Below are 22,983 nucleotides of genomic sequence, written 5' to 3'. Positions count from 1 at the left end.
TGGTTTGAGAGAGAAAGTTATTGTTTTTAATTTGAAGTAGTTATTATATTTTATGTAAACTTTTCTCATGTTTCAAGATACTGGTGTATCAAAAAGAGAATAACAGTCACTAAGAGCTACTCTTTAAGAGAAAGCAGAATAATGCCTAAGGTGTACTGTGGGACATGACAGGTCTCTTCCTTACCACTGGTCTGGACTGATATAGGGGAGCAGCTGAAGTGTGTGATGTTGTTTTAAAATTATCTAAGTTAATGTCTAGTTGTTTACTCATGTGAAATCCTTCTATGGCAAAAATGAAAAATTCTCAGACTTGTCATGTGCAACTATGTACTCCCTTACTGCCTCATCTGCAGGCTGCTGAGGAGCCCTATAAATCTGCAGTTTTTCCTTGTGAATCTGACAGCTGATATGCAGCCTGACTCATGCATTAAATATCCATGGAAAGATTGTGTCACTTTGCCCATTTCTTCTTATGAATTGGACTCTTAAAATATTCTTGGAGTTCATTTATTATTCCGTACGATTTGTCATGGTAGAAATATCCTACTGCAAGTAGTGAATAAAGATTATAACAGTTCATCTATTGCAGAACAGAACACAGGATGACAAACATAAGAGAAGCTGGCTGATAATTAATAAGAGTGCAGCTTTTCTGATAATAAAACGTTGGAAGTATGTACATGTTCATATCATGTTAGGTTTTATTAGTTTGAATTTACATGTTGTTTCATTTCTTTTAGCTTGTCCTCTTATTTACTTGGAGGGATACACTTCACCTGGTAAGGAGCAGTCTGTAATATTTTGGCATAGGTTCATTTGCGCCATTTCCCACAGTTACATTAAAGTGTTTTTTTTTTCTTTCCCCTCCTGATGTAAAGGCTTCAAGATGCTGGAATCATATAACCTAACAGAGAAGCATTTTGCTTCTGTACAAGGTGTATCACTGGAATCAGGCTCTTTCCCAAGCTATGTAGCATACAGACTCCACAAAAACGCTTTTGTCAGCCAGCCGGTACGGTAAGTTGTCTGTTTAGACTGTTTTCCTAGAAGACTCATACTTAGGGCAAGCAGGTGGAGAAGGATTAATAGCGTTTATAGATAATAGCATTAGTATCTTATAGAAGATGCGGTTATTTGGTGTTCTTTTTACTGAACTCCAGTGAATGTGTCATTGTTCTCTTCTTATTGTTCTTTTTTTAAGACTATGCTTCTTAACCATTCAAAGCCATTCAAGTTATATATAGTGAATATAATCCACAGTTTGGCCTGAGGCAATTGAACAGCAGCCTCTTTAATACAAAGAACTCCATATTGCCAGAGGGAAACGGTTTCAATCTGGAGGGATAAGTACCACTTTTTGCAGAGGCATCATACTGCAGTAGGCAGCACACTGATGTCATCGATGTGGGGTAGTTTCTCCTCTAGTTGAGTTGCTGTATTTTGCAAATGAAGTGGAGTTTTCAAGTGTCTGTAATCCTAGCGCTTGGTTATGGAGGGTAACATGCGGTCGTTCTTTTCAACTATCTCACACACAAAAAAAGCAGAGTTAGCTTGAGCAAGAGGAATCTAGTGGTAAAGGGAGAACACTACCTCCCTCATTGTCTTATTACATCTGTTCCTCTCTCTTCTTCTTCAGTATGTTTTAGAAAAGTCAAGAGAGATGCCTAAAGCTAGCCCATTACTCCTATTAGATTAAGGAAGTTTAGTCAATTGTTCATATAAACTTTTGAAAACTGCTGCCATCCTGTGAGATTGGGTAAAGATTAGATCACGCATACAGGAGCTGAGATGTATGAAGAATTAATACCTTTTGCTAGCTTTCTCAGCTCACAACTATAAAATTTTAGTACGTGAGGACTTTTTCTTCTTTGATGGGCCAGTATAGTTTTGGGTGTGACAGATCCCTGACAGTATGGATTTTTACAGCCTAGGGAAGTGCAGATAATTCCAGTTAGTGGGACCTTGTTTTGCAATTCTGTTATATTAACATAAATGTTGCATTTAGCAGGATAAGTAAGATGATAAAAAGATGATAAAAAAGACAGTTTCTGTTTATTTTAATTTTTAAAATGTTGTAATACATATTCTGTTGTCTGCTTTAAGAGTTGGAGTAGACTTGTCAGAGTATTCTTGGCACTTATTTTTCATGAGGAGGCAGAAAGTAATACTCACTTCAGACTGAGGCAGCAAGGCGTAAAAAGTTTCCTGATCCTGGTGGCGTAGTTGTTTTCATATCTGAGATAACTTGGCATCAGAGTTATAGATAGTGTTGCTGTATCTACTTTATTATTTTCTTTCTTGCACTGTGCTGTGTGTTGTTATTGACTTAATGATATGATTATTATTGTAGAATGTCTCTAACGGTATGGGTACCTGAGCTATGCCCAAAATACAGAGCAACTTCTCTATTAATCTTAAGGTTTCTCTGTCCATGTTCATGAGGCCAAATCACCCTCTAAGTCCGCAGAAGTGCCAGTATATTGGCTAAGGAGAGACAGAATTTACCTCCTTTTTTACAGTTCCCTTCCTGTATTTTCCACCCTTCAGAATATACCAGAGGCCATATGATGTGTATTTTTATTTACTTTTGGCTTTCTGTCCTTTTAATACCTAACAGTCTGAACATCACAAATCTAAACCTCAGCAGTCAACGATGAATGAGGTGGAGCCCAAATACTGTACCAATTTCAGGGAATACCTTACTATTTCCTTCATTGTACATGTGCCTGGCTGCCAGTGTAGTCAAGGGCAGTGTTGCCTGGCTGTCTAAATTGGGCCAGGTGAAAGAATAATAAAGCTATGGTCTTTCTTTTATCTATACTTATCATGAAGAAATTTAAAATATGTGTAGTTTATGCTGAAGCTTTCCACCAGAATACATCTCCAAGACCTCTTGGTCATATTGGCTGTCCCCATAACCATGGACATAACCATGGACTCAAACATAGGCTGTGAGTTCATCTTAACAAATCACAAAATGATTTTTATCACATAGTTCTTTTCTATTTGATGAGGTAAATAAAATGGTCAGTTCTGTTGAACACATCACAACACTGTGATTCTCCATTACTCTTATGTCTTTTCTTTGAGAAAGAGCAAATGATGAAGATCTTGTTTATTTTTCTCATGTGTTTTTGATGTGAAAAAATGTCCTCATATTCTCTTAACAGGGAGGTTCACCCAGAGGGATTGCCACAGGCTTACACTATCATTATGCTCTTCCGCCTTCTGCCGGAATCACCCAACGAGCCTTTTGCAATTTGGCAGATTACAGACAGAGATTACAAACCACAAGTTGGAGTGGTGCTTGATCGTAAGGATGATTATGATTATTGAACAGAGAATTTGTACTTTATAAAGTTACTTTTCATGCATTCTTTCCAAATCTTTTCAAAGCCAAAGCATTTTTACATGGCAAAGGGATTATATGTTTTTTGTTTTACAAGAATTTTTTTACTTTATACTTCAACTAGTTACTCAACTAAGAATAATTCAACTAAGCTACGTTTTGACTTTGTTATTACCTCTAAAACCAGAGGAATGTACATCTACGCAGTTACGGTCCTGTAAAGTCATCTATAATCCATGTTTATGCAGCTGAGTGGTGCACTATATTTTATCCATGAGTGTATCTTAGGACAGTGATTTTGGTAGTACATCTGAAATGAAATATATTATCTTCATTTGTTGCAGCTGCCAGCAAAGTGTTGTCATTCTTTAACAAGGATACAAGGGGAGAGGTTCAAACTGTAACTTTTGATAATGATGAAGTAAAGAAAATCTTTTATGGAAGCTTCCACAAGGTAAAGGATTGAAATTATGAATGTTATTTTGTAAAGTGCTATTCTTTGAAACAAAAGACAAGTAAGCAGACGCCAGTCAGTTGTGTCTACTCTCTGTGAGCTGATTTGCAGGGACTTACATATTACATAAAACAAGATCTCTGAAGTTGTAGCTCTTCTTTGTTTATTGAGTTAAAGGCCTAGTCTGAACCCAAGGCAAGAGATGATTTTGCCAAGCTTGTGTAAGTGGAGAAATATATCTGAACAAGATTTTATAGCCTCATTCCTCGCATATGAAAAAGGAAGAATAAAAGATAAACTTGAAAAGGGGAAAAGGAAGCTACAATGAGAAAAGATTGGAGGAGAGTGCAATGATTTGGAATCATTCAGAGAAGAGGAAGATAAGGCCACAGAGAGTAAACAGTTATGAAAGTGTAGGTGGAGGCAAGGAGACAAGTTTGGAAGATAAATAGCATATTGAATGAGATTTATATGTTTAACAAACATAATGCATTATATACATATAGTATGTATGCATACGTATTGATATATTGTTGGCTTTAGAATCACTGGGTCTAAAATATTCCAAAACATTTAGCAGAGAATATTCTGTTAACTGAGGAAGCAACAGTAATGAGAAAGAGCACATAATGCATCGCATAATCTATTTGCATGTATATTTCTGGGTAGATGAGGGGAGAGCAGTAGATGTTGTGTACCTTGACTTCAGTAAGGCTTTTGACACTGTCTCCCATAACATCCTCATAGGCAAGCTCAGGAAGTGCTAGATGAGTGGACAGTGAGGTGGACTGAGAACTGGCTGAATGGCAGAGCTCAGAGGGTTGTGATCAGTGGCGCAAAGTCTAGTTGGAGGCTTGTAGCTAGCAGTATCCCCCAGGGGTCAATGCTGGGTCCAGTCTTGTTCAATTTATTCATCAGTTGCCTGGATGAAGAGGCAGAGTGCCTCCTCAGCAAGTTTGCTGATGATATAAAACTAGGAGGAGTGGCTGATACACCAGGGGCGCGTGCTGCCACTCAGAGGGACCTCAGTAGGCTGGAGAGATGGGCAGAGAGGAACCTCATGAGGTTCAATAAAAGGAAGTGCAGAGTGCTGCCCCTGGAAAGGAATAACCCCATGTACCAGTACAGGCTAGGGGCTGACCTGCTGGAAAGCGGCTCCGTGGAGATGGCTCTGGGGGTCCTGGTGGACAACAAGTTGACCATGAGCCAGCAATGTGCCCTTGTGGCCAAGAAGGCCAGTGGTATCCTGGGTTGCATTAGGAAAAGCATTGTCTGCAGGTCGAGGTAGGTGATCCCCCCGCTTCTACTCATCCCTGGTGTAGCCACACCTGGAGGTCTGGATCCAGTTCTGGGGTCCCCAATACAAGAGAGACATGGAGCTACTGGAGCAAGTCCAGCGAAAGGCTACTAAGATGATTAAGGGACTGGAACATCTCTTATATGAGGAAAGACTGGGAGAGCTGGGCCTGTTCAGCCTGGAGAAGAGAAGACTGAGGGGAATCTTATGAATGTGTATAAATATCTGAGGGGAGGGTGTAAAGAGGATGGGGCCAGACTCTTCTCAGTGGTGTGCAGTGATAGGATGAGAGGCAACAGACACAAACTGAAACACAGGAAGTTCCATCTGAACATAAGGAAAAACTTCTTTACTGTGAGGGTGACAGAACACTGGAGCAGGTTGCCCAGAGAGGTGGTGGAGTCTCCTTCCTTGGAGATATTCACAAGTGGTCTGGGCAGGGTCCTGGGCAACGTGCTCTAGGTGACCCTGCTTGAGCAGGGGGGTTGGACTAGATGACCTCTAGAGGTCCCTTCCAACCTCCACCATTCTGTGATGCTGTGATATTTTGAGCTTGATCTACTATTAGTCTGCTAGCTTGCATCAGGGTATCTATCTTTATCATCACCCTTTTATGCAAATGTAGCAGTTCCTAGCTGTCCCCTTAGTCAAGAGATCTAAAAGTTTGGTTTCACAGGATTAGGAGCTATTTGGTGAACGTGTGCCCTCTGTAGGACTTAAGCTCACGTAGTTAACAAGAAGAGTGCTTTCATTGGTAGAATGGATCAATAAAATATGGAGAATCTGATTTCTATTCTCCCATTTGCAACTCATTTAAACTGATTTTCAGCTAGATGGTTCACTTCGTTGTACCTCAACCTTCCTATTTGATAACACTAGCAAGTGTAAAGCCTTCTCAAAGCAGCAGATGAAATGATCATATATATATCAAATATCATTATATTCATTGTTCTAGTTAATAAATATGCAGAATGAGTGGACATGCAAATGCCACTGTTCTTGCTTATTAGGAATAGTGTCAATGCTCAACATTAACTGAGGAAGATATTTGCGTTAGACTATTCATGTAAGTGAAGTATTTAGAATGAAACGCTAGTTTTTTGAACTGTCAAAACCTAGATGGCTGGTGAAATCCTTACGGGTTACTGCATCTGCATGAAATTATGATAGTTTTGTGCTTGCTTTTATAATTTTATGCACTGAATTATGAAAACTGGATCCTGCCAGACTTGCTTCCCTCTAGCCTTTGACAGATACTTGGTTCAGACTAAACGTAAGTCTGAAAAAACAAATTTAAAAATATTTTCCTGCTGCATTAAGCATGTGTGTTTAGGACAAGAATGAAAGTGAGTTGCAATTGCAACATTTGCAGTCAGTTGAAATGCATATGCTCATGTGTTCCTTTATCTCCTTTCTGTTTAGTTTAGTTTTCTTCTGATGACTAAATATGGCTGCAGTATACCGTTTGTTTTCTTTATGATACCCTCAGCTGCATGACTAGTCACTGCCAGCATTCCTTTAAGGATACTGATAACGGGTTGCTTCTGTCAACTTGCTGATGCTGGAGAGCACATTGTGCACCTCGCTCTGCTACGGCTGAAGGCAGTGAAAGCTGATGCCAGCCTTCTAATATGTTGAGACTTGATCTCTTTAAAACACTGATGACTACAAAAATCACTCAATATTATAGAAGCTGTTGTTTTCTTCAGAATTTGACAAACGGGGTAATTCCCCAAATTGCTCCTAGATCATGTCCAATTATTTTTGTGTTTAAAATCTATTTGATGACTGATTATTTTCCTATATATGAAAAAACGCTTATCTCTTTAACTTTGTGACCGATATTTATGAGTGGGCTTGGATCACACCTGCATTAGCCTCTCTTTTGTCCTTGGCATTTGGCTCTTTGCCTTTCTTTGTTTGATACCTCAGTAGGACAAATGAGTTTTCAGGAGATGTGTTAATCTACTGGAGTGAGAAAAACTACCAGTAAAGGCTAGAATAAGTACTGTTTTGGTGTAAAAGTGGAGCCATTCTTACTTCCAGGAAGTAATGTTAAAACACAGAGCATCATTTAGCATGTCTCATGCTAGCTGTTAGTTTGAGAGCTGAGACTTCCTTTCTTGAGGACTATAGAGTTCTTCAGGTGAGTGGTGTGAAGCTTTCTACATGCTGTACTGCCAGCAGTATGTTTAAGTGCCCGCTGGTGATTTCATTGACATTCATGGTCATATTTTTCCTTTGTAGCTTTCTCTAAATGTGATAGAGCTGGGCAGAATTCTCTGATAACACTTACAATAAAGATCTCCTTGTTAATCAGAGCAAACAGGGAACAACCCTCAACCTCAGCAACACTAGCAGTTACGTTTAAGTGTTTACTACACTTGTTGGTGAAAAGCAATTAAAGGGAAAATAAACATCCAGAATTTTATATTATTTTCATTTTAAATATACTCATATCTATAACTGGAAAACAGTGCAAAGATGCAGAACAGTGTTGAGGAGTAGCAGCCATCTGCGAAATACATTAAAACTCTGGAATTGTGAGTTCTTGGTTATGAGACTATTTCTTAAGCAAAACTGAACCATGTATCTGTTCTTTAGTGCAGTGAGCTAATTCCCTTCTTCTTTTCCCAGAAAAGAATCAGAAGTTCACATTTTGATATTATTAAAAGCAACTGGGGTAGCCCTGATTTAAACAACTGTATTTAGGATCTTACACCATGTAGCTGAGAGCAGACTCCTCTGGACTCTCTCCAGAATGATTTCTGAGATTGCTATATGAGTCATGTTGCTAATGATAACATCATGGGACTCCCCAGCTCATGTGCTGGGAAAGCCTTATGTATCAGCCATGTTGATTAGCTTCTAATAAAAGTTAATAGTAGGTTCAGCTGGATGAGAGAAGGAAAATAAGATTACCACATTTCAAAAGGTACTTTTGCAATTTCTCCTACCATCCAGTTTCAAAGAAATGACAAATCTTTAAATACAAGATGTTTTCCAAAATGTCAAACATTTTTGTGGTTTTCATTCGATGACTTACTGGCTCATTCAGTAAAGCACAGTTAACTACACCTAACTGTGCGGGAGAATTTACTTTGGCATACTTGAATGCTTTGCGTAGCACAGCTATGGTAAAAGCTGTTGAATCTGGCAAGTGCCGTAGGAAAAATCCTGACTCCCTGAGACAGCCATTAAATTTATAACCGAATGTTTTGGAGAGACAGACAACTTCTACTTTCTTACTGCTTACCATGCTAGACTTCCTTTTAGATTGCAGTTTTGTGCTAGTCAGCCACAGGAAATTTGATAATGAACGTATGTCTTTCTGCTGATGTACATATGGGATAATAGTTTGCTTAGCTTATTGATGTGGTTCATTTAGCAGTAGATCAGAAGACTGTCAAACTTTGTCTTAGAGGAGTCCAGGGAGAGACTCAAATATATATTCTTTCTTGAAAGTTAAGGGCCATCTGGCACCAGAAATGATGCTTTACACTAGTGCATTAGAAATTGGAGACAATGTTTGTTAAAGTTGTTTTGTTGAAAACAAAATGCAAAGATGTTTTATTTACTATTAACACTAGATACACATTTGAATTAGGGGTTATGTCTGGGCCATGAAATACAGACTGGAATTCAGAGCTGGTATTAAATGAGCAATGTGCTTAAGAGAGGTTGTCAATGACTTGGGGATCACTGCTTATTTTGACTGTATTGAGTCATTTCTTACTTTGGATGGATAGATGATGCCCAGTCATTGCTGGTTGAAGTTTTTCAAATTGGTGGTCCCATTCAGTATCCTGAAATATGTTTCCCTCTCCTAAGTTTTGTGTGAAAATGAAAATGGAGTAATATGCACATATGCAGAGGTATTCTTTGCTTTATTTAATTTGTTGCAGACAGTTAACATTCTGATGGAAAGATCTGCATGTTAAATACCTTTTAGAATTAAATTACATCTGTGATGAGTTTAAGTGTTCAGTGCAGTCATTAACCAGGAAAATGTGGTCATATAATCAAGTGACTGAATATATGATGTATAAATGATAATGAATTTAAAAGTTTTGGTATGATGCTTATTGTTTCATTTTGGGGGAACTTTGATTTGTAATCCCAAAATATCCTGTGGACACAGTCAGTTATCTTTCCAGTTGTTTCTTACCTGGTTAATGAACAGTGTTCTGAATGTTAATTAGAAAAACACACCCTTACAGAGAGCACTGAAAATTAAACTGTGACGCCAACTGAATTTAAGATGACAAAAAGTAAGGGCAGTTTCAGAAGTCTTAATTCAGATTATATAAAGCATATGCATGTAATGCTTAGAGAGTTTGAGATAAGCTATGCTGATGCCTTGGAGACAACTCCACATGGGAAAATATTTTAGTATGGAAAAAAAAAAAGAACAAATTCTCAAGAGATTGTTCAGCACTTGTTGACTCAGGACATTTAAGGGAATTTCTGTTCTTTCAACTGTATGCCAATTTTTAAAAGTAGTCATCGAATAGCAGTATGTTTCTGGAAGGTTATGTGCTGTGGTAACAGAAGCCTTTGAACATACATACATACTTCAAGGATCGTTTACTGATGATCTTAATACTTTGATATTCTAAAAATTATGTAGATCTTATATGTTGTATTGAAGATGCATACAATATGGAAGGTATATAAAACCACTGAAACCTTTCTGTAGCCTTAAGATGTTCTTCCATCAACTGTGTATTAGATTCACTAAAATGTCAGACAAATGTCAGACTTTTTTTTTTCTTGGGGAGTCCTGAAGGTCTTCTGTTTTCATGGATATGTAGGAAATTCACTTGCATAACTTTCATTAGCATAATGGCAGTGACCTCGTCAAGTCCTTTGCCCACTGTGAATGAGCAATAGATTCTCCTTTTGTTTTATTCATACATGCTCTGTTATTTAATCCTGTGCAGTCACAGCAGGATAAATCACCGTATTTCCTCTGAGATTTCAGAAGGGTAACCTTTGTTTCAATTTCTTTTGTTCTTCTGTTTAAAATTTACTGTTTTCCCAAAACATTTCATTCTCATTTCCTTGTAAACTTGCTCTCCCTTTGCTACAGCCATTGTTTTCTCCCTCCTTAGTTTCCCTTATTTCTAATAATTAATCTCTTCCTCTTCTTCCCTATTTCCTCTTATTTTGGCATATGTTTTGGTAGGCAAATTTCTTTCTTGGAAATTTCTCTCTTGCATCTCTTGTTCTTTTGTCTTTTTCTGGGCAGGCTTCTCTGCTCCCTTCCTTCATATCTACGTAACTAATGCCTCTGATTGAGTCATCTGTTGAAATTGAACCCTAGACCTTGGATCTGAAACAATCTACGTTCTGAACTACAGACAAAGTCTATTAGCAAGTGGGCAGTCACAGACTCATAAACCTCTTGTGTGGTCCCAGACATCAGAAGAGGACAAGAAAGGCTTATATTCACTTTCTCTCCCAAATTCTTTTTATTTTTGACTTTTATTCCATCATAAAGCAATTTTCAGGCAAGCTTTTTTTAAATAGTTCATTGTAGTATTACAGTTTTATATTAAGTATTACTTATTAGCTATGCCTCTTTATTCATTTTAATAGACCTTCAAGGAATTTTAAAGAAATAACTAATGTAGTAGGCATCTCTTAAATTAGAATTTTTCTCCCACTTGAAAGTAAAGCAGGATTTCTAGAAACCAAACTTAAAAACCATATTACGGAAACTGGGAAATACTATTAAAGATGATATATGCCTATGTGCTCTTGTTCAACTTTCTAAATATTACATTAAACCCCTTTTCCAGGTCCATATTGTTGTAACTTCATCAAATGTTAAGATTTACATTGACTGCAGTGAAATATTGGAGAAACCAATTAAAGAGGCTGGAAACATCACAACTGATGGCTATGAAATACTTGGGAAACTTCTGAAAGGCGACCGGAGATCAGCTACAGTAAGCAATAAACGTTAATCCATTTATTAATGCAAACTCTCGACATTTTCTGAAAAAAAGAGATTAGAGATTAGGAGTTGCTGAGGAACCAGTACTGCATTTGAACCTTCAAAGTGTCTGTATTGCAGAACCTGACATACTCAACTGAGAAGTTTGGTCATTTTCTTGACAATGTCTCACTCTAGCAGAATTACGAGAACAAAAACCAAATGGCTGAAGGTTGCATACAGATAAATTCGGACAAGAGGGGAAATGTTTTTCTTTTAGCAGTTGGTCATTGGAACCATTTACTGTGTATTCTCCATCACTGGAAATCTTTAAATGAAGATTGCTTTGTTTTCTTAAAAGACATTCTTTAATGAACAGATTTTAATTCTGGAAAGTCCTGTGGTCTTTCCTACACTGGATGATCACAGTGGTCCCTTCTGGCTTTGTGATCGGCAAACCTATGATGAAAAAATGGCTGCTACTATGAAAGGCACATAATTATCTTGATGGATTCACTATATTTAATGTGTAATCAGTGTTATTACTCAGGCTTCATATTAGAAGACCTAAGTCTGAACTCTGATCCATGTGTGCAAACCATAACACCTGAAAAAGTTTCTTGGTGAACACATATGTTTACTTGTACATATCAAACTTTGTGGCTCTGAGGGTGGAAAAAAAAAGAGAGAAAACTGTTTTTACTATACAGTCTACCTAATGTCCCCACTTCAGCCTTTCTGTAGAACTATTACTGGCTGATGTCAGTGGAAAGTTTCATACATGAATCTAGGTTAATATATGACCCAAGGATTGCTGTCCTTAGAGCTGGTCCAGATGTTCTCTAGCCAGATTTCATGTTGAAGTGCGCAGGCATTCCGCAGATGTAGTTCATCTGTGTTGTTCATTAAGTATTGTGAAATAGTCATTGGGTCAGTTTGTATGGTTACCTTTTGCCCCAGAAGGGGAGCAAGCATCAGTGCTTTAGGTTGCTTCTAGCCTTAAGTAGGCTTATTTTTTAATTTTTAAATTTCTTTTTAAAAATAATTTAAAGTATGTTTTCTGTTATTATTGTCAAAAAAGAAGTGAAAATGTGAGTGATGTTAACCATATTAGAAAGGAATTGTCTTAGGAGTCATTTTTAATGGTAATGCCACCAGGTTTTATAAATAATGTCTCTTGTACCTGTAATTGATCAAGATATAAAGCCATCTGCCCTTCTTTCACAGTTTGAAATCCAGAATTTTGACATTGTATGCAGTCCAGTTTGGACTAGCAGAGACAGATGCTGTGACCTTCCTTCTATGGTAAGTATAAATGAACCGGGGTCTGCTCAGAAAATTGTATTAATAACGGATTGAACAATTTCAATATTAATCCAGTATTATACCTAATGATGACAACACATTTGAATCACACTTGTTAGAGCAGCCAGTGAACAACACTATATTTCTAAGTTTTGTGCCTGAGAGAAAAAGATTCTTGTGTGCTAGAATGAGTCCCTTAGGAATGGTGGAAAAAAAGTCAGTTATTTTGTGTTTCAGTGATATTTAACATCCTAGGAATTATGAATGGAATAGCTGTAATATTTTTCATTTCATCTGTTGTTAAATGGGCCTTCAAAAAGTAACTAGTTTTTTCTTTGGCAGGGCAAGCTGGTTGTCTAATGCCTGTGACTATTAAAACAACAGAAATTGCATATGATATTGTTTTAGCCTGTGGCTTTGCTGTTAGTGTCTTATATTTTTCTTGTATTTTCTCCCAGAGAAAATAATTTGCTAAAAATCTGAAAAGTCCTGCATAAAAAATTTGAAAAACACTCTTTAGCTGTAAATTCTACTGTACTTTAAAATAGTTGGGATAATAGAGAATCTTGCTGTTATTGTTGTAAAAAAAGAAAAATAGGCTGCCACCAAATACTTTTTTTTAAAAGGACAGTAATAGTTGTGATTGAATTTTCAGAGGGATGAAGCCAAATGTCCAGCTCTTCCAAATGCTTGTACCTGTACTCAAGACAGCGTTGGACCCCCAGGACCTCCTGGACCAGCTGTAAGGAACTATTTAATGATTTGCTGGATTTTAAATTTATCATGGTACTTTTATGTTGATCAAAGTGAAAAGAAATAGTTTTGTCCAGGAAGAATTAAAACCAGCTAATTTTCTTCAGTGTGTATCTTGTGGAAAGTTTGACACTCCTGTTCTTGTGTTCCCCTAGTAAGTGGAAACCGCTGCTCAGTTAATTTATGGTTTTGTGAAAACAAAGGTCAGTCAGAGATAGCTGCAGTCAATAGGTTCGTAACATCATATTAATCTGTTTGTCTTCCTTCTTAGTTTTGAACACAATTGGGCAGCTCCTGCCACCTGTGCTTCTGTATATAATGATCTTTTTTGCATTTTTTCGCTTTGCTCACTGTGACTAGCTCCTCATTGTTTGATAGATTGGAAAATCTGGCCCAATCGCAGCTTGCACTTCATATACAAGGTATTTTTTGTATGGAATGTGCAAATATTTTTCCTAAATACAGAGTCAGAATTTCACTCCAAGGAAAGACACTTTACTCTGTCAGGGAAAGAAATTAGTTACTTTTTTTTCTTTAATGATGTGGAGAGAGAGTACTCTATGGGATGGACATGCTCCTACCAGTTGCTTTAAAAGTAAGGGAATTGCATTCAGCCCACTAGTCCTACTTCGAAACTATCAACCAGCGCTGTATCAGGCATATGAAGCCTGTTTAAATTGCCTGGCAGTCTACTGGAGAGGTATCCAGTGACTTTGAGGGTTACTGTATCTCAGAAAACTGGATATAAATTACATAAGTTTTTATCTGCAGAGACAAAAATGATAGAAATAGTTAATGGGCTGAACGAGCAAGGCTGAAGCCGATGTGGTTTACTGAAGTCTTGATGCATCTTTTATTTTAGTAGTGTTAGCATTGTGATCTATACACTTCAAAACTTTGTGCTTTGACATGGAAATTTGACATAGGAATAAAGGGGATTCATAGCTCAGACTAGTATGATGTACCCTTGCTTGTATAAAATAGATTTTTTCCCAAATGTTCAATTTAGGGTGGTCCAGGTGCTAAAGGTCCCAGAGGTGAAAGGGGTTTGACTGGATCATCTGTAAGTATCTTTCTGGAGTACATCTATCATGTTGTGACATACTTACCTGTATGAAAATTTGTATGCTGAATTTTATCTTGTGCTAAGAATGGGGATTATAAAAAATTTAATTGGAAATACATCTATGTAATATTTTATTTATGTGTAGTCTATCTAAGACTATATATGTAGCCTAAAAGACATTGACCCTGCATAAGGAAACTAGATTGCATGTATGAGGGTGGAAATACACACCCTGCAGCATTGTTCTCTTTTCTTCTGTACAGAGGAGACAGCTATGCTTCCAGTTAACACTGCCAGAAAGCTTATATTGGTCTGAGACTTCCAGGAAAGATAAGGCATTTGAATAACTGCTTCCAGGATATACCTATTTTGAGTGTCAGTGTGTCTCCAGGCTGCTGACTTACCCTAAAATGCCTAACGCAAAGGATTGTGCAGCTACAGATCTAAGAAGAGGTTGTAGTTTTAAATCTTGTTTTATTTTCTGCTTTAAGGGGCCACCCGGTCCTCGTGGTGAGACAGGTCCTCCTGGGCCTCAAGGCCCACCAGGTCCACAGGGCCCCAATGGGCTGTCGATCCCAGGAGAGCCGGTGAGTGGCCAGTTGGAGTGTGGGTGACACTGTGTGCGGAGACAGCGCGGTCTCAGGAAGGGACTGGCAACTTTGCCCTAATGCTCCTTTTCCCCTGTGACATGGGAACATCATGAAACAAGTCTCTTTCACTATAATAACATCATCTATTCTACACCTATGGACAGGGAGTGAGTGTTAAGTGATGTGCATTGCTATTTTGTGTGCTTAAATCAGCAGCTGGAAGTTCAGAGAGACAATTGGTGCCTGATTCTAGGCATACAAACATAGCCCTGAGTTCCTTGGGGGTCTTCTTGGTAACAGCATATATATTTTAGTAAAGGCTACTTCTCATTTAATGTACATGTCCTCAAAGCCAAAGTAACTCTATCAATACTGATGAAGTTTTGCTAGATTCAGGTGTATTTTAATAAATAATCATCCCTAGAAGCAGTAGTATAGTCTTGCTGTTTCCTGTATATTAGGAATAGTTGGATAATGAGCAGCTTTTTGTATGAATTCTTTGTATAAAATATAAAGCTTATGAAGAAAATTCAATAGAGCTGGTGTTGCATTGCACATTGTCTCATTTTACATTTGAAACCAGGTCACCTTCTTACTCTGTAATGTGTGTAATTTGATTGGAAAATGGAAGACAAAATGTGCTGTAAGGTAGAAATTAAGTATGCTGCTTTCATTAACCAGTTAATGCTGGATTGTCTAGCAAGCCACTGCTGAAAATAAGTATCGTATTGTCAAATCTTGCTCATGTGCATTAGACTGTGCATTTAAACTATAGCCCTGTAGTATATGTGGAATGCAGGCAGGCTGTGAAAGGCAGTACGTTGTTTCTTTATGTGCTTCCACACTTCGTGTCCTAGAAGTGCATAATGCCTTTTAGACAGTGGGCTAGAGAAAAACTGTGATATCTTAGGAAGACTGAGCTTTTACCTTCTTCCTTGATGTGGGAGCTCCATTCACCAGTTGAGAAGGATGAGGATTGATAGGAGAAAATATGTAACCCTTCCCTGCTTTCTCACCTGTGAAGTTATTAATATTATATTATAGTCTCTCTTACTGCAAACTCTGTATCACTTCCTTATCAAAATATCTGCCCCTCCCCTCCAAATCTCTGCTGGTTTATGTTTTTAATATTATGTCAACCAGTCTTCCTGCATTTGCAAATGCTTGTGAAATGATCATTACTACTTCACTGAAGAGATATATACATATCTTGTTTTATCCCATAGTACACAGTTGGTTTATGGAATCCTTAGTTTAGGTATTTTGCAGTAATTATCTTGTGTCCATTTACATGGATTAGTTATTTTGCTGTTCTCTTCTGTAATTCAGAATCTCTAATAATCATTTATGCAAACTGTAGGGGCGTCAAGGAATGAAAGGTGACGCCGGCCAGCCTGGGCTACCAGGGCGATCGGTAAGTTGATTCTTAGATAAGAATCTTGTGTCATTTAACACTATTCCTAATACAGGTTGGCTGATAGGCAGCTGTCTCTGACATCACCAAGAGTCATGGACTCTTTTCGTAGCTTCCTAGGCAATAATTTTGGAAATACGTTTAGCTTACACTTAGTAATTTGAAATGTAGGAAATACTAACCCATTCAAAATAGAGAAAGATTAAAAGGGCAGCTGTACTGCGTCAGACCAAGTGTCCATCTAGCAAGCCATGAACACAAGGGAAAAGACCAATGGATTAGGAAAAGTACACTGATTCTTCCCCTGGAAGGCCTCGACTTCTGACCGCCTGTGGTTTAGTGTCTTCCTAAAATAGAGGTTACAGAACCTTTGCTGAACTCTTCTTTAACAATGTTACCTAATTACTTTTTGAAACCATTCTTGTGGAGCTGAAATTGTCTTTGGACAGTGACTTCCACAATTAATTATGTGCTTTGTGAAAGAAGAAAACAATATAAATTTCATTTACTCGCAGGATTCTATATTGTAAAGTTGGATTAGGTTTTGAGGAGAAAAACTGAGAATTTTTGGATGATCATCCAACAAGTTGTTTTTCAGGTTGAGAGTTTGGGGTTTTTTGTTTTTTTGTTTTTTTGAAATGTGTATGAACAGGGAGGATGGTATCATCAGTATATTATAGGTTTACTATCTAAGGTCATTGATCTGCTGACATCACTAATCTTCCTTGATTGCCTATATTGCCCTTCATTTTACTGGGGATGTAAGGATTATATGGGAGTTGCTTAAGTGGTGTTGTGGATGTAGCTTCATATATCAAATGAGGGCAGTTATCGCTCAGGGGCCTGATGTTCTCTACCTGTTTTGTTAACTCTTGTAACTGTGAGGAATATATATTTGGGCAGTAGAAATGTCCTATAGAAAGCAATGCTGCATTTGAATGATGGTGGGATGAGATAGAAAAGGGGAAGAAATGGATCACATGACGTAACAAGACTGTTCAGTGTCTGATTCCTATGATAGTGGCCTTGATCCTGCAGGGTGCTGAGTGAAATCATTCCTGGGTGTCCTCTCATGTAGCCTGTTTAATTTTAGCATTTAATCTTAACCCAGAAGCTACAACAGAGCAGAGAACTGAGAATCTGCAAGATATGGCAGCAGATTGTTAAAAAATAGGAGAAGAACAGTGCAAAAGCGGGAAAAGAATAATTAAGCAAAACTCTAATTTTTGTTTCTTCTGAAATTCTTTTCTGATGGATGACTGCAGCCTGATGTTAGTTCCAGGTGTTAAAGGATTAGCTGACACTTAGGCAATACTTGAAAAGGCAATGAAAAGGATATGTCTGTTTTCTGGTAATAGGACTGAAAATTCTTTTTGGAGTTGAATTGTGGGTTGGTAAGAGAGGAGAGGAAAACCGCAGTAAATAATAAAGTGAGGATGAAATAAGAAGTAGAGTTGTATCATGTATGTGAAATAACTGGTTTATCCCAAAGGTCTGTTTTATTTTTATATTACCAAAAAGCAACATTGAAGGCAGTTGGATATTTAAATGTGTACATCTGTGCTGGGAGAGTTAGCATGGCAGAGATACTTTCTCTGTCTCGGATACAGTTTATCATTTCTCTTCTCTCTAGGGAACTCCAGGTTTACCTGGTCCACCTGGCCCAATGGGACCTCCAGGCGAAAGGGTAAGGTTTCCTCAGTTTATCATGTTAAAGAACTAAGTAATGGCTTTTTTTTTTTTTATCATAGCTTTCTGTTTTAAAGTGCTTTGTAGAAAGCATCTAAACTGGAGAAGTTAAAGTGGAAGGACTGAGAAATACTGGGGGTGGAAGCCTCCCCTGATAGTCGTAGGGTAGCCACAGCTAGTTTCTGCCCAGTCTGTTGACTAGGTTGTCAGGCGTCTGCACATGCAGAGCGGTAAGCCCACTGCGCAGGGCTCTGCTGAGCCACTCAGCCCTGCTGTCTTCCACATGCTGTTGCTGCTGGCAGGGACCCCTTGGAGCTCTACTGGTCTCAGTGTTTGGGAGATGTCACATCCCTAAAGAATCTGTCTGTGCTCTTACTGGGAAGACCAAGTTTGCTCCTTAGCCCTTGTTTGGAGCCAACAACTTTTCTTTGGATCAGGGAATCTGAAATGTCCTCATAATGAAAGGAATGCTCACAGTTTACTGTGGGGCTATTGAAATCACCCTCTTCTGATTTGGAGTCATCTAGGCACATCTCTTTTACATTCCCAGTGGCATGTCATCCTTGAGATGACTGAACCAGTGACTTACCTTGACAGCCAAAATTAATAGATGATATATGCATTTATAGTTTTCCTTTAGTGGGATTTGATAGCCAGAAATGAAGAAAGAGCACTGTGTGATATCCACTTGCCAAAGAACATACTGGAGCATGGGTGGGTCATCAGTGGACCATAAATGTTTGTTTGAGTAGGCTGTGTTAGATTATTGAAATGGAGTTTCTCAGCACGTCTTCTTGTAGGGGGTGTATCTGAGAGGGAGCTGTTCTGTTGTTCTTCATCTGTTGAAGTAGAAACCTCAGATATTCCAGCTAATCTGTGAGCAGAGAGAACAGCAATAAGGACAATCTTCCTCTTCTGAGATGGAAAAATTCCTTCCCTGAGATAGTGTTGAGAGGGACTCACTCCATCTTCAATTAATCAACGGCAGCTGGACATCTTTTAAATTTGCAGAAGTCCACTGTTCCATAGATAGCCTTACCATTAGAAAGCATTAGCTATGGTAGCTACTTTGGGATAGTTTTAAAAATACATGCTAGTAGTAATTAGGAGTGTGGCAATTATGTAATCTTAAGGACCATTTTAATCAAAGGATAATCTTTATTCATGTTTTCATTTTTGAATAGGGTTTCACAGGAAAAGATGGTCCCACAGGTCCAAGAGGTCCACCAGGACCAGTGGTAAATATTATTTTGTCTGTGATATACGCTGAAATAAGAGGCATGAACCAAAAGATCCAAACTGACATTTTCACTTTCTGTCAAATATGAAATGGATCCTTTGTATAATATCTCAAATGGATCTGAAAAACTTTCAGTGAAAGGTGAACAGAGAGCTGTGTAAAACATGGATTCACGAACATCATGAGAGTTTAATTCTGCTTCCGGTTGGTTTTATCCACTTGACTTCCAGTGGTTTCTAAGCTGATTTCTGCCAGTGTAAATAAGGGAAGAACCAATTTGCCTGGTTCTTTAGTCATGAGCTTTAAATGCATAGCTAGATCTACTGAAACCAAGCACCTTATAACTTGTAGTCTGGACAAACCAGCCTCTGTTAGTAATACAAGTAAGTGTTTCCTGACAAGAGTTTCTGAGGATTAGTTTTTTGCTTAAAAATCTACTTCATTGTTTTATGTGTGGCCGTGTTAGAGAAGGTCTTTTGTTTGCTCACATTTATCTAAAATCACTAAAATGAATTTTTTGGGCTCACTGTTGTGAACTTTTACATGGATCACAGACTTGCTACAAAAAGTGAGAAGGCCCAACTGTCTGATACTTGTTTGGGAAGCCTTCATTAAGAGCCATACCAAAAACATACAGGCACTCGCTACATCTTTTGATTCTGAAATGCCTTTAGAATTGTGGTGTTATGCAAAAGAACATGTTTCTACAAAGAAACAAATCCTTTTTTTCTGGAGGAAAGTTTTCAAACTGATCAGTACCTAACAGAAGAAAAACTGATTGGAGGCATTTTCGGTATTGCTCTGCACTCATTAATACTACAGCAAGTTTCTTACCAGCCAATTGCACTGAGGCTGTTGTGGGTCTCCACAATTCCCTTTACATATCTTTCTGCTGTAGGGTGCCCCAGGAGTTCCAGGAGTTGCTGGCCCAAGTGGAAAACCAGGGAAGCCAGGAGATCGTGGAACACCAGTAAGATAATGATACATATATAGTATCAATTTTAAAATCACACCCTCTCTGTTGATGAATATAAGACTTACTCTCGCTTTAAATAGTTGCCTCACACTTATGACAGTGGTTGATACAGTGGAGCTGACCTAAGACCGCAGAGCTGCTTTCAAACAGTTTTGTTTTTACAGTATGTCTTTTTGCTCAGTTTAATAGTTGGGGCTGGAAATTGTGGTCACTGGTTTCTACTAAAAAGATTGTACACTGTTATGTGCCAAGATATATATTCCTACACTGTATAAGCATGAAGAGCTGGGTCAGCAAAATGACTGGAAAATCTTGTGTCTTGTCTGTGTGTGTGTAGTAAAAAGTAGTATGCTGCTGAAGGTGGAAAATCTTTGATAATGTTACATGATCACTTTTGGTTTGCAAATGTTTGGAGTTTTTACAATCTGATTTTGAAATTATTTGAGGACTGCGGGTTCTATTCAGACCTTTAAAGTTAAAGTGCATACTGGATGGGGAGAAAGAGCAGGAGCTTCCTTCTACCAGCAATTTCAGGAGAAATTTGAATTGATTCATCTTACAGCATCTCTGAGAAATTATGTTTGAGTCAGAATTGCAGGTAGCAATTGAAAGGGGAACTCATCCATTCTTTGTAGCATATCATCTGGAAATCAGCCAGAATTTTCTGTCCCACTTCAGATTCTCTGTGTATACAACAGCTGGATAGTTCGGAGGAATATATAGTAGGCTGGCAGCTTGATGATTTCAAGCTGTAAGATCCCAGGAGCTCCTGGAAGCTGGATCATTTTCTCATATGTGTGCTGAATTCAGCCTGCACTTATGAGCCTATAAATCCCGTTTGTCCTTGCAGTAGAGGGCATTGGGTCTCTTAGGAGGAACTGAAGCTTTCCTGCCTTTAGACATTGCTCATGTGATATTCCTGCCAGGTCAGATGATTGATGGATGTAGTCGTGCCAGGTGCAGGGTGCTGTGGTTTGTTCTCAAGTGTGCTTCAAAGTACCAGGTGCATCTGAGTTTTCCCTCACCTGGGGTACTGGATAGGTGCCTCAATGCAGTGGTAAAGATGTTTTGCAGGTAACTAATGTGAAAAGGAAGGAAATTTGGCTTCAAGCCTAGTTCCAAAGCTTTGCAAAGCAAGGCAGTCAACCCCTGTCTGAGCACCGCATGTAAATTCTCCTACACGCTAATCCTAAGAATTCCTTTCAGTTAGAAACACAATTCTTTTCAGTTATTCCACTTTTTTGTAATGTAACACTCTGCATCATATTTACCATTTCTTATGTTTCTAGAACATATCCCAGCAGGAATTCTGGCTTGCACCTTGCACAGATGTTTTTATCAGACTCCTGGTGGACAGAATTTCAACACTTCCCTTTGTGTCCAGTGGTAGAATTGCCAAAGGTGCAGCCTAATGGCCAAATGCAACTTGCAGTGTCCTGAATCATACTCCAGGCCTGCCTGTATTTGTAACTTCCTGCGGTGGAGAAAGATAGGCTTTGCATTGCCTCTGGTAAATATGAGGAGTAAATAATTTGTGAGTAGATCCTGTCATTTTTCTTCTACTTGAGCAATCTGTAGTGTTAGTACTATACAACACAGGTCAGGTGATAGACCCCTGCAAAGCAAGGAACATTATATCCCAGGCCAAAGAATCACAAAGTTATAGGCAAATTATGAGGAGCCTTAGTGTTGCTAAGACATTCCCAGTGAATGCAGTCAACTGAAGTTCTTTCCTGATGTGTTAAATAACGTTAATGTGCTAAGCTAAGGCAGACACACCGCTAACATGGCTGTAAGCATTTCTCCACTGTGATGTGAGACTTATATTGGAAAGAGTTGTTACCTGAAGTTTTAACTGAATTTTCATAGGAAATAGGAAATTTGACTTTATAATCTGCTCACTTCCCAAAGAAACCTATGAGGGTTTTCAGTATAGTAACAAAATAACTGGGAAAGAAACATTGAGAACACAAATGAATCAGTAATCTGTTGAGAACTGAGGACTGTCTGTCTTAGAAGAGACTACAACATTTGTTTAGTTTGGTCAAACAGAGGTTGAGAAAGAATTTGATAGCTGTCCGTAAGTATAGTAGGGGGTAGCAACCAGCAAAAGCTTAGAAAGAGTCATTAAGCTAAAAGAGGATGTTGGCTCAAGAAGAAACAGATACACATTTTCTGTGAACAAGTTTAGCCTGGGAAGTAGAAGATTTTGGACTATTAGAGAAGAAAAGTACTGGTTGTTGTTTTATGTGTGTGAGAGTGCACACAGTAATGGGATAGTTAGGCAGACTAAGTCCTTTTAAGATGGAGCTGTCTTGTTATAAAATAGACTCTGTGACATAGTGTCTGTGACAACAGGCTCTTGCTTTCTTGATTTAGAAGGGCCCCAGGAAATGTGCAAGACATTTATGTTTTATGTATACAGTGCCATTAGACTGATGCCTCCAGGACTTAACAGACTGTGAAAACGTTTAGAGCATAATCCTGTGCACGTAAGGGAGAAGTCTGTTCTGATATAAATGCAGTTCTTGAGCATTATCCCTTCTCTGCCAGCAGGTATTCACTGATCTTGCATCCATCTACGCAGAGATCCTCTCCAAAGAGGTCTCAAAAGGTGGTGGTTTGGGAGCAGCAAACTGATGGTTCTTGTGGAGAGCAAACATTCTTTTGGGGAAAACAATCAAGGACATTGCCTTTTAAATAAAAATAGCAAACCTTTTTTGTTTTGTCCTCCTTCAGCTGCAGAACCTTGCCACAGCTCCAGCCTTCATCCCACAGCTCAGAAAAATCCTACATGCAGCAAAAACTAGCATTTTCTCACACTGACCCCAAGTGACTCCCTCATCACAGAATGTCAACAAACTAGAATTTCAGCAGCAGCTGCTGCTTCTCAAATTCTGGCAGTTGGC

The 22,983-nt window shown here is 38.4% G+C and overlaps 1 protein-coding gene across 4 annotated transcripts in view; it reads left to right on the top strand.

Annotated features, from left to right (window-relative positions):
* The window catches only part of COL12A1 (collagen type XII alpha 1 chain), a 106,015-nt gene that overhangs the window by 70,304 nt on the left and 12,728 nt on the right, over positions 1-22,983 (top strand). For all 4 annotated transcript variants that reach the window (XM_064508680.1, XM_064508679.1, XM_026102269.2 and 1 more), the window contains 13 exons: positions 741-779; positions 879-1,017; positions 3,171-3,313; positions 3,694-3,803; positions 10,905-11,054; positions 12,269-12,346; positions 13,002-13,088; positions 14,109-14,162; positions 14,657-14,752; positions 16,116-16,169; positions 17,803-17,856; positions 19,043-19,096; positions 19,997-20,068. In XM_064508680.1, the coding sequence (XP_064364750.1) occupies positions 741-779; positions 879-1,017; positions 3,171-3,313; positions 3,694-3,803; positions 10,905-11,054; positions 12,269-12,346; positions 13,002-13,088; positions 14,109-14,162; positions 14,657-14,752; positions 16,116-16,169; positions 17,803-17,856; positions 19,043-19,096; positions 19,997-20,068 (1,130 nt within the window). The remainder of the gene's footprint in view (positions 1-740; positions 780-878; positions 1,018-3,170; positions 3,314-3,693; positions 3,804-10,904; positions 11,055-12,268; positions 12,347-13,001; positions 13,089-14,108; positions 14,163-14,656; positions 14,753-16,115; positions 16,170-17,802; positions 17,857-19,042; positions 19,097-19,996; positions 20,069-22,983) is intronic.

Source organism: Dromaius novaehollandiae, chromosome 3 (genome assembly GCF_036370855.1).
Source record: "Dromaius novaehollandiae isolate bDroNov1 chromosome 3, bDroNov1.hap1, whole genome shotgun sequence".
Classification (NCBI taxonomy): Eukaryota; Metazoa; Chordata; class Aves; order Casuariiformes; family Dromaiidae; genus Dromaius; species Dromaius novaehollandiae.
This window is presented reverse-complemented; position numbering and strand designations above follow the sequence as displayed.